Source organism: Triplophysa rosa, linkage group LG25, assembly GCF_024868665.1.
Source record: "Triplophysa rosa linkage group LG25, Trosa_1v2, whole genome shotgun sequence".
NCBI lineage: Eukaryota > Metazoa > Chordata > Actinopteri > Cypriniformes > Nemacheilidae > Triplophysa > Triplophysa rosa.
The window spans coordinates 11,823,714-11,839,226 of record NC_079914.1 but is presented as its reverse complement, the minus strand read 5'-3'; the positions used below and the strand labels follow the sequence as shown (position 1 = coordinate 11,839,226).

Genomic DNA, 15,513 nt, shown 5'->3' with positions numbered 1-15,513 from the left:
ACCATGTTGTACACTTTTTATCTGAGGAACGAGACCAAGTTTGTCTTTGAGAAACTTTATTGCTTGCAAGCAGGTCAACTTGTCATACAGAGTGATAGCCCACAGATCAGTCAGAAACTGACAAACGTAGGCTGTCTCACACGTCTTTTATACCTGCCCTCTCTCCTCCTCATCCACCCAGTATGCATGTCATCTTGCTATATCTCAGTACAGCTCTCCTTCTGCTTTTAAGGCCTTGGCACTCTGGGTAAACACATTTCCCTCTAAGGTCATCACCTCTCAGACTAGGACAAAATGTAAAATTAGAATATCTTATGATATACCTTGATGTTTTAAAAACCTCTTGGAAAATATTAGTAACTAGCATAAATGCAAAAGCATCTCCAGAAATAAAAAATATTTTACATGTTTGTTATTTAAAACAACCTTAAAGATCTGCCTGTCTTTCCCCATGCACCCGCAATAGTAAGTTCCTTTGCTGTCATCGGTATTTACTGTAGGGCCTTTGTCCCCATGCCTAGTGGCCTCTATCTTATGGCCTATCGTTGCTTTCTTTCTATGGCCTATCATGGCCTTCCTCCCTATGACCTTTTGGGGTTTTTCTCTATAGCTTATTATTTCTCTCTATGGCCTATCGTGGTCTTTTTCTCAATGGTCAACTATTGACCTTTCTCTCTTTCCTTTACCCTTTTATCTACATCTATATACTCAATAACCTACGTAATCCTCTCTCAATCACCCAACTCTTGGCTATGAATCTATATAACCGTCGTTTATTTTGTGCCTTTGTAATTCCTTCTCATGGCTAATCCTAAATTTATTTGTATGTTCCAGGATCTTCCTACGAAACACCCAGATGGTGGGCAGACTTATTTTTTTATTTCTTTGAGGTTAGGCTCCGCCCCTGCGTACTTCTGCAGGCAGCAATAATCTTCAACCATCCAGATTCGAGCTAAAAAAAATCTGCAATATAATCCATGCTAGGCAAAAGATATTCTGAAAAAAAACGTCTGGGTTACGTTTGTAACCTCGGTTCCCTGATGGAGGGAACGAGACGTTGTGTCGAACTGACAGATGGGGTTCGTCCCTGAGAACCAATCGTTTCCGACTGCTTAGAAAAGGCCAATGAAAATTGGCAAATTAAATTTGCATGCCGGACTCCGCCCCGGACATCCGGGTATAAAAGGGAGACGGCGTGCATCATTCATTCACCTTAGTTCTGAGGAGCCTGAGACCTCTCACGACTGCTGCAGAGGACAGAGACACCCTCCCCCAAGGAGTGGTCTCCTAAAAACAGTTTATTGTGGCCGGACAACACACCAACATTCTTAACATTCCTTTAGTAAAAAGAAAACACTCAACCATCTAATGCTTTTAATTATGTAGCGTTGTTTCTTAATCCTGTGATTCATTAAAACACATCACAACTCATGATTACACTCAAAACATATGTAGTGGATTAATTCATAACACTTCTCTTCTTTGTGACTCTTTATATGTGTGTGTGTTTATCTATATAATTTACGACTCCAACCCCCAACTTTCTCTGTTTTCTTTGTTTGCCCCAGTAACTTTCCACTGAGTGAAATAGAAAGCACATGACCAAAACACACAGCTTAATGAAACAAATGAAAGAAAACACTTATTGATGATATTGATATTTAAATCATACTTTTATCTAAAAAATATTCCCACAATGCCTCAACTTTTGCACCACCCTGCATCCCATTTGATGCCCCACCCTGTGCCCCATCCTCTGCCCCATCCTCTGCCCCACCCTGTGTCTCTGTATATGTTTTTTCATAGCAGTAAGTAGCCCCCACACAGATAATGATCAGACTGATGACAATAATCCCTCCATAACCTGCTATCTGAAAAAGAAGACAAATATTCAGAAGAAAACGAATTAAGAAACAAAAGTAAGAAAGAAAAAAAAGGAAGATTTTACAAGACAACAATATAAGTTCTTATGGTACATATTTACCTGAGATGTAGCGATGAAAGTCTGGTACTTAAATTGGAAATCACTCACTTTTTCAGTAAGGGACAGATTAGAGGGTACACACCATTTTCTGATTGACTGTATACTTGAAGCATAATTTCCTTTCCATGTTGTCGAGGCACATGCCACGTAATCACCATCAAGTAACAAGATGATGATCCACATAACAGGAGGAAACAGACATTTTAGTAAAGCTTTTGGATCTACAGAACACCTGTGTTCGCATGTGCAGGGTCTTAACAGGATGAACATTAAAGCGAACGTAAAAAGAAAGGGTCCGATGAAGATGAGTGCTATCAGCGGCTTATTCCACCCTTCACTGCACGGGCATGAAAGGTTTGGTTCAATCAACCCCTCCAGTCCGATTAACAAAAGACTCATTGGAACGGAACTGAAAAAAATGGACTTGCTGAGAACGTCATGTAAGCTCTTTAAAAGATCGTGTGGTGAAGGCATTGTAGTCCTGTCTGCCTTCAAAACAGAAAATAATGTTTACTCTTTCATATAAAAGAAATTACAAAATACATTCCATTTATATTTTTAACAAACATCCATATTTTCACACATGCATAAATATCAAGTTTATGTTGAAAGTGCCTATACAATCTTGCAGATGTAAACCAAGTGTGTTGAAAATACTACAATGCCCTTATGATTTTGTACCCAAAATGATTAGTTGTTTTAACTTAAAAAAATAAGTTACCCAGCTGCCTTAAAATTTTTACTTAATTCAACTTAAAAATGTTAAGTTGAAGTAAGTAAAATTTTGATTCAAAGTAACATATAAACTAATATTTCTACATTGAACTAACAAAAACTAAACTTAATTTTTTAAGTTGAAACAACAAATCCATTTTTACAGCTTATTTTTAATGTCATCTCATTGTTTTATTTCACTGTGCACCTGGTTATGGAAAATGCAATTCCCACACATATGAAATGAACAACCATTAATGATCAAGGCTGGGTTCCCGAAACCTTTGTATCACTACGTTGTTCATAAGAGTATATGGCTACCACTCTTAAGGTATAACTTAAGAATGACGTAGCGTTAAGAAGGTTTTGGGAAACCCAGCCCAAATTGTTTTAACCAAAATATAACTTATCTTATAAAGTTAATAGTACACTGTAAAAAATGACACAGATATTTACTTAAAGAAATGATGGTAACAATATACACAAAATATTTTTAAGTACTTTAAAGTGTATTTTTAATGCAATATTCCATGAATAAATTAAGTAAAATTACCTAAATTATTTAAGCACATGTCACATGATCATCTTAGAAAAATCAATATTTTTGCATGCAAAGCATGCTGGGAACTCTAAATTCACTGCTCAGTTAGTGAAATTAACTAAAATAATTAATGTAGTCCTACCACAAAATAATTAAGTAAAGATCCTTTACACAAGTTTAAGTGGGTTGAACGTGATAAAATTAAGTTGAATTCACTCAATAATTTGTGCATTCAGAATTCCGATGTTTTTTCTATATCTTTAACTTAATTTTTTTTTATTAATTGTATTAAGTAAAGTTCACTCAATTAATTTCATTAAATCTACTATGACACAGAATCATTTTTTATAGTGTACATTAGACACAATATCTAATTATTCAAATTCAATTGAATTCAAAATCATTTTAAATTTTACCTTTATTTGTTGTTTCTCTTTTCCCTGTTGTGATGTGCCTTCTTACAGAATGCAATTGTGGAATTGTAACTACATTTAAATAACTGAGAATCAGCGTCACTGAGGGGTGTTCTGCGTCACAAGAACTTCTCACTTTAAAGAACAACCTTATGTTCTCGGTGAACCATTATACGGTTGTCAGTTGTTTTAAAATAAAAAAACACCCCAATAGAAAACAAAGAAAACACTTCCAGAGTAAAAAAAAATCATTGGCAGGATCTCTTTATTATCTCTCTCTAGACAAGACTGAGAATGAATGGATAGTTTTTAAATGGTAATTTTGTTAATGTTTAAATATTAACAAAATATTTAAAAAATAAAAAAGTCTTTAAAACAATTAGCCACCTGCAACACCATGTTTTTACCATAATTTTGACTAAAAATATCTTAGTTGTGTGTTAAACTGTGTGTAGTACTGGCTGCAAGGTTCAGTATTGTTAGAAGAATTAGTGGTAATACATTACTTTACAATACAAAAATACAGTGAATTATACATGATTCTAAACCCTAAAACCAAACCAACCCTACACCAAACCCTAACCTTATGCTGTTAACAATACTCAGTACTTATTTGTGAAATTACTGTAAAAGGACAAATAAAAAGAAAGTGTAACTAAAACTTATTCGCATGATGCTGTAGATCACTGACAAAGCACAAAAATACGAAAAAAGTAAGCAGTCATTATTTCAGAAATGGAGAAGTCCCTCTTTGTGATAGGCAAACATGTGCCCATTTACAGAAGTGTTCAAGGTGTGGTTTGACGCTGTATGAAAGCTATTTAAAAAATAGGTAAATAATATAAATGCATAATGAATAGCGCAATATTAAGCTTATTACAGTGTTTACATTTAGAAAATACAAGCCATCCAAACGTACAAATCAACTATAAAATGCATGCTTTGAACACTACGTCATACAGTACAAAGTGAAAGTGTGCCTTTACGATTTTATTTAATAGACCCTATGCTGTGTTAAAATGCTAAAATGTATTTCTACCTAATACCTAAATGACGACTTTAACAACGAGTCTGTTTTAACAACTTTGAGTTAGTTTCACATTCGTTTTTGACTACAGTGTTAAAGAGATGTTAATGTACTGAACAATATGAGAAAGTACGTTTTCAGAACGAATGGGAACTTGTCAGATTTTACACTAGCGGGTAACTTGCATCTTTACTTTATACTCTACAGTATACAACATTAAAATTGGTAACATTAACATTTACGATCTTTTAGTGGTTTTTTTCACATCTTTACATCTTATACAAAAAACACACACAATTTAAAGGCAGCGGCTATTTGCGCTAAGTGTTACACTACGTAAAAATAGCAACAGATACTATTTACACTGAGTTTAAATAGCAGTACTGTTTACACTAAGTGAAAATAGCAGAATTTCTTAGCCATATGCTATTTACACTAACCAGAAAATAGCTGTATTTTCTTTGGATTAAGTAGAAATAGTAGTTAGATGCTATTGGTAGGCCTACTTATACATAGTGTCAGAGAATGTTACTATTTGCACCTCAGTATTGTTGTGCATGAAACATTATGCAATAATAACAGAGAGTAAATCATTATACTTATAAAAATTATTAAAAAGATGGCAATTTATTGAGTTATTAAAGCCCTACATCAACCTCTAACCTTACCCTAAACCTAAACTTTATGAATGAATTTTTTTGTCTTAAATCAATTTTATTTAAAACAAATGCCTTTATGATCTGTAATGTGATAGAAAAAGAAGATTAGAACCCCAGTCTGCAGTGCCAAAGCTATACAGACTATACACCTTATACTACTGGAGTTGCTTTAAAATGGCATCGGTTTTACACTTTCTCTATTCCAACCACACATTGGTGGACGAAGCTAGTGCAAATAGTCTCTGCCAATAAGGCAGGCTATTTGTACCCAGATTAAATAGACACTCCATAATTTAAAACCCTCAATTTTAATCTCAGATACTGTGGGAATATATTGCAAGGCTGAAGATAATGACTCTTAACATTAAAGGGATACTTCACCCAAAAATCAATTTTGTGTGATTTTTTACTCACCCACTGTCATGATTCTGCTGCATCATGTCATGTTTCTCGTGGTCTAGTGGCAAGATCATGACAGAACCCCATGTTTCATGTGGAGAGGGGTAATTTTGGCCCTTATGGCTTGCCATACACCCTTTCCGGTCTCGTCTCTGTTCCCACCCTCTGTCTCCTCATTATTGATCGTTAATTAGTTCATGCCCTGCACCTGTTCCCCTCTTGATTTATCCCCTTTATAAAGCCCTTGTGTTTGCTGTCCTGTGCTGGTTCATTTTTGATTTGTGATGTTCCCTGACCCACCTTGTCTTGTGTTGCTATGTAAGTTTAGTTTAGTTATTTAATGTCATGTCTAGTCTAGTGTTGTATTTAGTTTTGTCTAGTTTAGTGTAGTCGGTCCTTGTTCCTGTATACCCTTCCTGTTCTTACCTTGACTTTAATCGATATATTCTCCTCTGTCTCGTCAGTGTATGACGCGCATTCACGAGAGCACTTCTTCTTTGTCTTCTTCTTGGACTGGAGCACTTTGACGCATGCGTATTAGGTTTGTGCGCCAAATCATCTTAACGTTCCTAAGTCGTCTTTTGAAAAATGTTCACTACACAACCTCATTTGCTTTTTGTATTGAATTGGTAAATCCACGTCCCGCCGGATAGCCAGCAGCCATAGTTGCAGCCGCTCAGGATCATGTAACGGGAACATATAAAAAGTAAGCCTTTCATGTTTCGACAAAGGTAATTCACCTTTACGTTTTTCCGTTTTTTTCGTGCGGTTCGGGCATCCTGGAAAGGAACATTTTAGCACCATTTCGTATACTACACCTAGACCTACTGCACAATCAGTGTCGAACTCAATGGTATATACAGCGTGCGTCTGCATGTAAACACAGAGTTGCACTTTGGTGTTGTGAGACAGAGCGCCGGCGTCCAATAGGGGCAAGCCCCATGCGGCATTCGGCGCACAAACCTAATACGCATGCGTCAAAGTGCTCCGGTCCAAGAAGACGACGAAGTGCTCTCGTGAACGCGCGCCATACACTGACAAGACAGAGGAGAATATATCGTTTAAAGTCTGTATTTTGGTTTGTTTTTCGCACAAAGCATTCTCGTCGCTTCAAAAAAAAAATCAACTGAGCCACTATGTGGCCTTAAAGCTCTCGGATGTCACCTAAATATCTTTATTTGTGCTCCGAAGATGCTGGAAGTTCTCTAAACATGTTTAACATCATGTAGGAGAGTAAAAAATCGCACAAAGTAGATTTTTGGGTGAACTATCCCTTTAAGACTAATAATAATAATAATAATAATAATAATGCTATTATTATTATTATTAACAATCTGTTAACACATTGCCTTGTTCGTGTCAAGGTCAGGGTTTGTCTAGTTAGACCCTGCTGGGAAATTCCAGAACTACACTATGGAAACAAAAAGGTCTCTACAGGTCAGAAGTTTTGAGGATCTTTGGTTTATAAAGTATGTTTCCAAGATCTTGTGTTTTGAAGGGTTTTTTTATAAGTTCCTCTATACTGACAAGAAAACATAATACACACACATCTACACAGTACACATACACATGTAGACCCTATTAACCACATTGTCAAATTGTCACATTCTCCTTAAAGGAACTGAATTTTTCTGATTTTCACTTCATTGTTCAGTTGTACTTATGCAGCACTCAAAGATGCCAACTACGCCAAGGATCCAAAGACTGAAGACAACGAGCACTTTATAAACTATGATCTGAAAAAAAACAATATTAGATAAAGAAGAAAATATACAAAAGAGAGAAAAAAAATAATTTTGTGAATATAACGATTCACATTTTCCACCCATCACTTTGCTTACAGACTGTACATATGTTTTTTTAAAGACAACAAGAGAAGTTCTTACAAAATATAATATTTTCCTGACCTTTGATTATTGGATCTGAACTCTGCAGGACATTGAAACCTCTGGCTTAAAATCTTTCACAAAAAAAGATGGTAAATCGAAGTAATACTTTTACGTATGTATGTATATACTTATATGTATGGTATCATATTATATACTATAATATGATACCATACATATAACACAATATACACTTTCTTCTTTAATACAATTGGTTCTACATACAGTATGTAAGCACCCACATCATCAAGACTTTAACATGCTCATATCCAAGGCTAGAGTAAAATTGGCTGTTTATGCTGATTTGTATTTTGTTCTTTATGCAAAAACTACAACAACAGACTAAACAAAACAAAACAAAACATCACAACTGGACATAAAAAAGGTCAGATGAAGTCAGTTTCCTATTTTGACAAGTTCTTCCTCGGGTAAATATGTGGCACGCAAATCGTTGATTTGTTATGTTTGCGCAGAAAGACAATCATACCACTGAGGACAGCAGCCCAAAGATAACCAGCAAACTGAAAAAATGCAATGATAAATATATAAATCATAAAAAAACAATTAATGAAAGCTTAAATGAAGCACAGTGCATATCATTTTGTCACGATTTCGGAGGAAGAACCCAAGTGCAGGCAGGCGGTGGTGAAGGGGTTAAACACAGACTTTAATAAACATGACAAAACAGAAAACAAAAACCCACAATGGGGAAAAACGGGACACGATCAAATAACCAGAACTCAAAACAAACACTTCCCTCAAGGGGGCAAAATAAATAATAATCCAAAACACGACAGAACGTCCAAAACAAGGCAAGGTAATCCACGGATAATTATAAGACAAGGCAAGAGGAACACGAGCATAACATAAGGAGAATACAAAACGATTCAGCACAAGACAGCAAACACACGGGCGTTAAATAGGGAGACTGACAAAGCAAGATAACAATGGGCAGGTGAGGGTAATGAGACACAGCAGGAAAGCTATACGGGGAATGAGAGGGGCGGGGCCAAAGACAAGACACGAGACGAGAAAGCACATGGCATGTCAATAGTAAACAATGCCATGTCTTTCTCACACTAAACACAAGGGATCTGTCACGATCCTGCCACTAGACCGGAAAATCATGAACAAGGAGGCAGGACCATGACACATTTGCATATTATTTTTTGAAGACAACAAGAAGTGCATATCGTATATAATATTTACCTGAGAAAAGAAGATTTTGTCTTCATATTTTTGTCGTAGTTCTCTCTCATTTTTTTCCCGTGTTCAGCGGCTTCACACCCTTTTGAGAGTTTCGTCAAAAACATAAATTCCTACCTCAAATCTGAAAGAATCTTGTTCAATCAAAGCCTCCAGCCCGATGAACAAAAGACCCACTGGAAAAGGGCTTGTAATAACAGTTTGGGACAGCATTGTTTGCAAGGTTGTTTGGACCAGACATCTTGAGGTCAGTCTGAAGATGCTTTTGGCTGCTTCTCTCTCTCCTGGTGGTCAGTTGCCCTTCGACAAAAAAAAAAAAAATATTTGCCACATTTCATTTCAGTAAAATCAATTATGAATTAGATTGATTTAGTTTTAATTTCTGAGCACTGCCGTGAACACTGAATGTGATGAATCTACCTGCATTTCTGCTTTTAAATGACACGTACAAACTGCTGTTCTTCAGTATGCTCAAAATAAAATCAGAAAGCTTTAAAAAGCATGATTTGTTGTTGGTTTCACTTTCAGTTTTGTCTCGTTTCTGCAGGCATGTGACACATTATTCTCTCAGGTGACACATGAGACAATTTGAATGGCCAAGGGCCGCGCAAGACGCCACACGACTGACAGATACAGCAACCAATCATGTTTTGTTTTGTGCCAAAAAAGGTACGGGATATGTTCGCCCAAAAATGTAAATTCTGTCATCATTTACTCACCCTCATGTCTTTTCATACCTGTATAAACTACTTTGTTCGCATGAACACAGAGAGAGATAATTGGAAGAATGTTAGCAATTTTCACATCTGGGACATCATTGACTACCATAGTAGGAAGAAGTGAATGGCAGTCAAAGGTGGTGGCGAGATGAAGCCTCATGAAGCTTTGGAGCTTTTTAGCCAAGTGGTTCACAAAAGGGTTCATTTCTCGAGGCTTCATTTGCTCACAATACCATCTGGTGGCCAAAGAGGGTAAAACAAGGAGATACATTACAGATGTGCCTGACGTGGTCTGTGATGCACTGTATATTGCGCCAGTTAAGGCTAAGAAATAACGGTGAAGAAAAAAATCAATTTCCACGTAAACTAATCTATTTATATGAATATAATGTGTATTTTCTGGTGGTATATAATATAATGCTTGTATAACATAAGTGTGTAATTAACTTATTGACTTGAAATAAATGTGTGTAAATCAATTATTTGGTCACAAAAGGCAGAAGGGGCAATATGATTATTGTAAAACTGGAAAGTGTCTGGGTTTAACAGAGGCCAGTGAATGCTTGTGGTACTTGGTTTATATAGCTGTCAAAATGTCGCGGCAAGATTCAAACCGCTACTGAACCACTCAGGTGGAAGCGAGGCTTCAGACATCATCTATGACGTCATTGGTCTAAAGCGATACAAGTCTCGAAGCCTTGTACCACTATGGTAGTGGATGATGTCCCAGAACCGAAAATTGCTCAAATTCTTACAAAGACAATTTTACAGGTTTGAAACAACCTGAGGGTGAGTAAATGATAACAGAATTTTCATTTTTATGTGAACTGTCCCTTTAAGCGGCATCTGTTCAAAAGATATCATGCATTCCCCTGAGAAACATTGTGAACAAAAATATGTTTGCAAGAAAACACAAAATATTCTCAGGTGACCGCACTTTTTGCGAAGGCTTGAAAAATATTTTTCTTTCCCTTCTCAGTTTTTTTTCCACCGTCATGTCCCTTACCAGGCTCAGTACTTTGTTGTCACAGTCCTGCCTTCTTGTTTCTGAATTTCTAGTCGTGTGGCAGGATCGGGAAAGAACCCTTAGGTTTTATGTGAGAAAACATGAGTTGTTTACGTTTTTACATCTCATGTGCTTTCTCGTGTCTTGTCATTGGCCCCGCCCCTCTCATTTCCTGTATCGCTTCCCTGCCGTGTCTCATGTTCCTCACCTGCCCTGTGTAATTATCCCTCATTTGTCTTGCCTTTATAATACCCTCATGTCTCATTGTCCATTGCTCGGTCATTGTATTCAGTTCGTCCTGTTGCTCGTCCAGTGTTTTCCAGTATTGCCTGTTCCTGTCGTGCTGTTTCATCGTCTTAGTAAGTGTTTTTAGTTTAGTTTGTCTAGTGTTTATTCAGTCTAGTGCCTAGTTAGTCTTCGATCTGTACCTGTTTATTGTTTTCTTGTTCCTGTGTTTTACCCCATCGCGGGTCTTTGTTTTGTGTTTGTTTATAATAAAGTCTTTTTGTTAACCCCTTCAACCCGCCTGCCTGCAATTGGGTTCTCTCTCCCTGCCGTTCACGACACTTTGTACTTTGTGACAAATAGAATCTTTTGTTTATAATGTCACAGAGGTGCCAATGGAGTGAGGATTAAATGTGGTCATCTGATTGGTCGATTGATTGTCCCAAATCTAGTGAACCCAAAAGTGTTCTTCTATGACATCGCTGTGAAGTAACAATTGTGGCACCTTCACTTTTAAGAGTGTATTGTACAGTATTGGTTAACCCCCCCAAAGTGTTTCAAGCATTTATATGCGTATACTGTGCTTTAAACAGCAAATCTTTGGCCAATCATTGTGGCATTTAGGGGACATGGATTTGATGTGGAGAACATGGAACAATACTATGTAAGCAGTCAAAAATTTGAGATCTTAGTATAAACTCACAAGTTAAAGGCGGGGTAACCGATTTCCGAATTACGCTTTAGACAGTCGGGCCGAGTACCAAAACAACCTTGTAGCCAATCAGCAGTAAGGTGCACAGAATGGACATTAGCCGAGCTGAGCGCCGACGAAAGCGAAAAATGGGGGTAGGGGTGTGTCTGTTTTGGTGATTTGAACATCAACAACGGCTAAGAGAAATCGGACACCCCGCTTTTAATATTTCTCATCAATTTTTCCAACACCACTTTCACTTATATTCACTTACTCTTTATTGCACATTAACAGGCACGTGGTTTGTATTCAAACTACCAAACAGAAAAATGATAGCACAATTTTGCTATTAAAGACAAAATAAAAATTGCTGATTGCAGTCGGGGAATACATGTAATACATAAAACATGAAGCATCACTTCGGAATCAGACATTAAATGCTCCGTCTTTTCAAATATCGACAGCAATGAAACTTGGATACAGTATTTGTATGTTTTCTTTACATCTACATGTACAGTACATGTACAGGGTCTTAACAGGATGAACATTAATGCAACATTAAAAACAAAAGGTCCAATGAAGATGAGTGTTATCAGCCCTATATTCCACCAAAGACTGCATGGACATAAAAGCTTTGGTTCCATCGACGACTCCACGCCAATTAACGAAAGGCTCACTGGAAAGGAACTGAAACCAGCAGATCTGTCCAGAAATACACGCAAGTTCTTTAAAAGATTTTTAGATGAAGGCATCGTCTGGGCTTCTTCTCTCTTGCTTCTTTTTCTTGTAACGTCTGTAGTTCTGTCCACAGGCAGTTTACAGAAAATAAAGAAAACACACATTTTTATTCAGTGAAGTAAATAATTACATGCAATTTTTTAAAGATGTGACATTTTAAAACACTTACATACTGCTTTTTACAAATCTATGTCTTTACAAATTTCTGTTCCATACTCAAGTATGTCAACAATACATTAGATATCATTTGCATGCAGCGAGTTGTGTTTATAGAGATCCAAAAAAGGTACTCACAATTCAGCAGAAACAATGATTTTAGACGTATCTGTACTTGCTCTTGTGTTGTTGTGATGGTCTTTATGTAATTTCAACCTATTTTCACCGGTCTCTACTTGTCAAATATTTATATAGGTGGGTACCTACAGTATGAAACAAAGCCAGTACAGCATTAAACTTGTGAGAATGTGAAAATAGTTGTTCCGATTCAAACCAGCGTTAACAGTAATGTTGTCAACACCCAACCAAAAAAAGTTTTGCTTTTTGAATTGACAACAAGAGCTAATTAGCATTTTAGCAGCTCTTTTAAGCAACTTTTTGGCACATTATGTTTGAAAGTGAGCACGATCTAGAGATGAATACTCTGAAGTAAGCAGGGCGTGACCGTCAAATATTTGTGCCTTTGGTGAAATTGTTTTGCAAACCTTGGAAGCTCCAAAATAATAGTGTGATTCAAAGGTGCGTCCTAACCATGCAACCATACCAAACATAGATGAAAAAATAAATAAATGATTGCCTAATATCTAAAAATAAATATGAAACTAAACAGGCCACGTTTTAAAAGATTATTTAATATGTCTATCTGTATTTAATCACTCACAAGGAACAATATTTTTATTCATTTTATTATTTATTATAAATGTATTATTTATGTTGCACATCAAAAACAAACTGGCAGCAAAGTCAAATGAAGTCTAAGTTGGACACATTTAAAATGATTTTTATATTGAAGTTAACAAAATGTTTGATGTATAAAATGTTGAAAAAGACAAAAACAGAGATTATAGAGAAACAGACCTTTACCCAGGTGATCCGGTCGAGACAATACACTCTTTTCTGTACTGTACTGTACTACATGGTCTTGTTTTTTTTGTGATGGTGTCTTTAACTTATTCTCACCTGTTCCAACATGTTGAGTATAGGTGATGACCTTGCATTTTACTTTCTTGTTAAACCAAGTTCGGTTTTGTGAATGGTTGCCTTCTTTGTCACACATCTTCACTATTCTGTAATCTACCAAAACATAACTAGAAAACAGTTTATAGTGTTTCACGACTCTTCTTCTTTTAGTCCACTCCCTTCTGAAGGGGTGAAGTTGGGAACAGGAACATGTGTTTTGGGCTGCTGTCCTCCTCCCTGCAGTGCCTTCTGTGTCTCTGGACGTCTTCTGAAGCAGCAGCACTCATATAAACCCACTATGATGATTAAAAGACTCAAAAACGTGATGACTGCATAGCCTAGAGCCTGAAGAAATACATCAACATTTTGAAGAAATGAAGTTAAAAACATTCGATTTGAAACATTGCGATCTCTCTTTTTTACGGTCCTTATCATATGTGATGTTTACCTTAGATTTGTAGATGAACACGTGATACTTCTGTCGCAGGTCGCTCTCTTTTCCTGCACGGGCCCGTGGAGCAGGTTTACACCACATTCGGTTTAGCTCTTCATCAAAAACATAATTTCCTTTCCACGATGTCGAGCCACAAGCCACGTAATCACCATCAAGAAACAAGATGATGATCCATATAAAAGGCGGAATCAGACACTGCAGAAAAGCATCGGGAAAACTCATCTGATCACCTTCCACTTTATTTAGTCCACAGGATCCAGATCTGCAAAATCTTAGCAGGACGAACATTAAGGCACACGTGAAAAGAGAAGGTCCGACGAAGATGGATGTTATTATCCAGTTAATCCCTTCATATCCGCACGGGCATGAAAATTCTTGTTTGATCAACACCTCCAGTAAAAACAACAAAAGACTCATCGGGACAGAGCTGTAAACGGCAGATTTGCTCAGAATTGCACGGAAGGTTGTTAGAAATTGTTTTAAAAGCATCTTGTTAGGTTGGTTTGAGAATGCTTCTCTTTTCTGAAAAGTCTGCAGTGCCGTCCGCAAGATTTGCAAAACAAAACATACTTTGCAAAGCAGAACTGAATGAAATCAACGTGTGTCCTTTACACATTCAAACCTCTGAAGCTTGTGTTTAATGAACTTGTAAATCTTATGTTAACCCTCATCATTCTGTCTCATCTTTTTGGGGTGCAGATTAGTTCCTTTGTATAAAGATACAAACACTATTCTTTGAACAAATATAATACAAAGGCTTGTAATACAGCACTGCATAAAGATATAAATACATACCCTCATAGTTTGTACCTTAAACGCTGAAAAATGACCATGAATTACTTTCCTTCAAGTCGTTCGACAACCCATAGGACATCCCTTCATCTTCAGAACACAAATTAAGATAGTTTTGATGAGGTTCGGGAGCTCCGCCCATAGCCAGCATCGCAACTGACTTTCAAAGCGCAGTCAGACAGCTCAGTTTCAGATAGGCAATACAGAGAGAATGTTTATCCCGAATAAACTAAAACTTCAGACAAAAGTTTTATAATTCAAACAGAAATGTACATGTAAAATGTATAAGAAAAGACTACTTACATCTCATGTAGATTTCATGGTTCCTCTCCAATGTCTGTATTCCTCTGTACCCGATCTATACCTGCAAACCTACTTACGTACTGGATTTATCGAGGTTTGTGACTATTCTCCTTGTCATCTGTGCATCTCCTCAGTCGTGTCCACATTCAATATTATGTGTTATTCCGTTACAAGCTTCCAAATGTCTCCTTATGTAGTACCACTTCTGCTAATCAACACAGTATCAAGGCAGTTCGTGACATAGTCATGAAAATTAGAATCTATTAATTTGTGTTCATTGACACAAATTTTCCCTTTTTTGTGTGTAACTCAGCACAGATTTGTATTTCATTACAGGTGCTGGTCATATAATTAGAATATCATCAAAAAGTTGATTTATTTCACTAATTCCATTCAAAAAGTGAAACTTGTATATTATATTCATTCATTACACACAGACTGATATATTTCAAATGTTTATTTCTTTTAATTTGATGATTATAACTGACAACTAATGAAAATCCCAAATTCAGTATCTCAGAAAATTAGAATATTACTTAAGACCAATACAAAGAAAGGATTTTTAGAAATCTTGGCCAAC

The 15,513-nt window shown here is 36.5% G+C and overlaps 2 protein-coding genes across 5 annotated transcripts; both read right to left on the bottom strand.

Moving 5' to 3' along the window:
• Positions 1 to 1,267: 1,267 nt before the first annotated feature.
• LOC130549005 (calcium homeostasis modulator protein 6-like) lies at positions 1,268 to 3,062 on the bottom strand. Its single transcript, XM_057326127.1, has 2 exons — positions 1,985 to 3,062; positions 1,268 to 1,871 (listed from the first exon to the last, which is right to left on the bottom strand). Exons 1-2 carry the CDS (start codon positions 2,456 to 2,458, stop codon positions 1,662 to 1,664), a joined length of 684 nt encoding a protein of 227 aa, XP_057182110.1. The 5' UTR covers positions 2,459 to 3,062; the 3' UTR covers positions 1,268 to 1,661.
• Positions 3,063 to 11,743: 8,681 nt separating this feature from the next.
• On the bottom strand, positions 11,744 to 14,729 carry LOC130549000 (uncharacterized). 4 transcript variants are annotated; one of them, XR_008962122.1, is made up of 3 exons: positions 13,833 to 14,619; positions 13,385 to 13,729; positions 11,744 to 12,271 (listed from the first exon to the last, which is right to left on the bottom strand). XR_008962122.1 is itself a non-coding variant. In XM_057326121.1 (3 exons), exons 2-3 carry the CDS (start codon positions 14,058 to 14,060, stop codon positions 13,535 to 13,537), a joined length of 423 nt encoding a protein of 140 aa, XP_057182104.1. In that variant the 5' UTR covers positions 14,061 to 14,109; positions 14,634 to 14,729; the 3' UTR covers positions 13,045 to 13,534. The 4 variants fall into 4 exon arrangements, 3 of the variants coding, with proteins under 3 accessions (XP_057182104.1, XP_057182105.1, XP_057182103.1); XM_057326121.1 differs by lacking the exon at positions 11,744 to 12,271 and adding an exon at positions 14,634 to 14,729 and having other exon boundaries at positions 13,045 to 13,729; positions 13,833 to 14,109; XM_057326122.1 differs by lacking the exon at positions 11,744 to 12,271 and adding an exon at positions 14,634 to 14,724 and having other exon boundaries at positions 13,045 to 13,729; positions 13,833 to 14,033.
• Between the last annotated feature and the right edge of the window lie 784 nt (positions 14,730 to 15,513).

Excerpts from the sequence above, each read along its gene's own strand:
- LOC130549005 (XM_057326127.1), bottom strand. The coding sequence starts at position 2,458 with ATGCCTTCACCACACGATCTTTTAAAGAGCTTACATGACGTTCTCAGC. Across the intron at positions 1,872-1,984 it reads CTTTCATCGCTACATCTCAG|ATAGCAGGTTATGGAGGGAT; the intron begins GTAAATATGTAC and ends CTTCTTTTTCAG.
- LOC130549000 (XM_057326120.1), bottom strand. The coding sequence starts at position 14,327 with ATGCTTTTAAAACAATTTCTAACAACCTTCCGTGCAATTCTGAGCAAA. Across the intron at positions 13,730-13,832 it reads TGTTCATCTACAAATCTAAG|GCTCTAGGCTATGCAGTCAT; the intron begins GTAAACATCACA and ends GTATTTCTTCAG.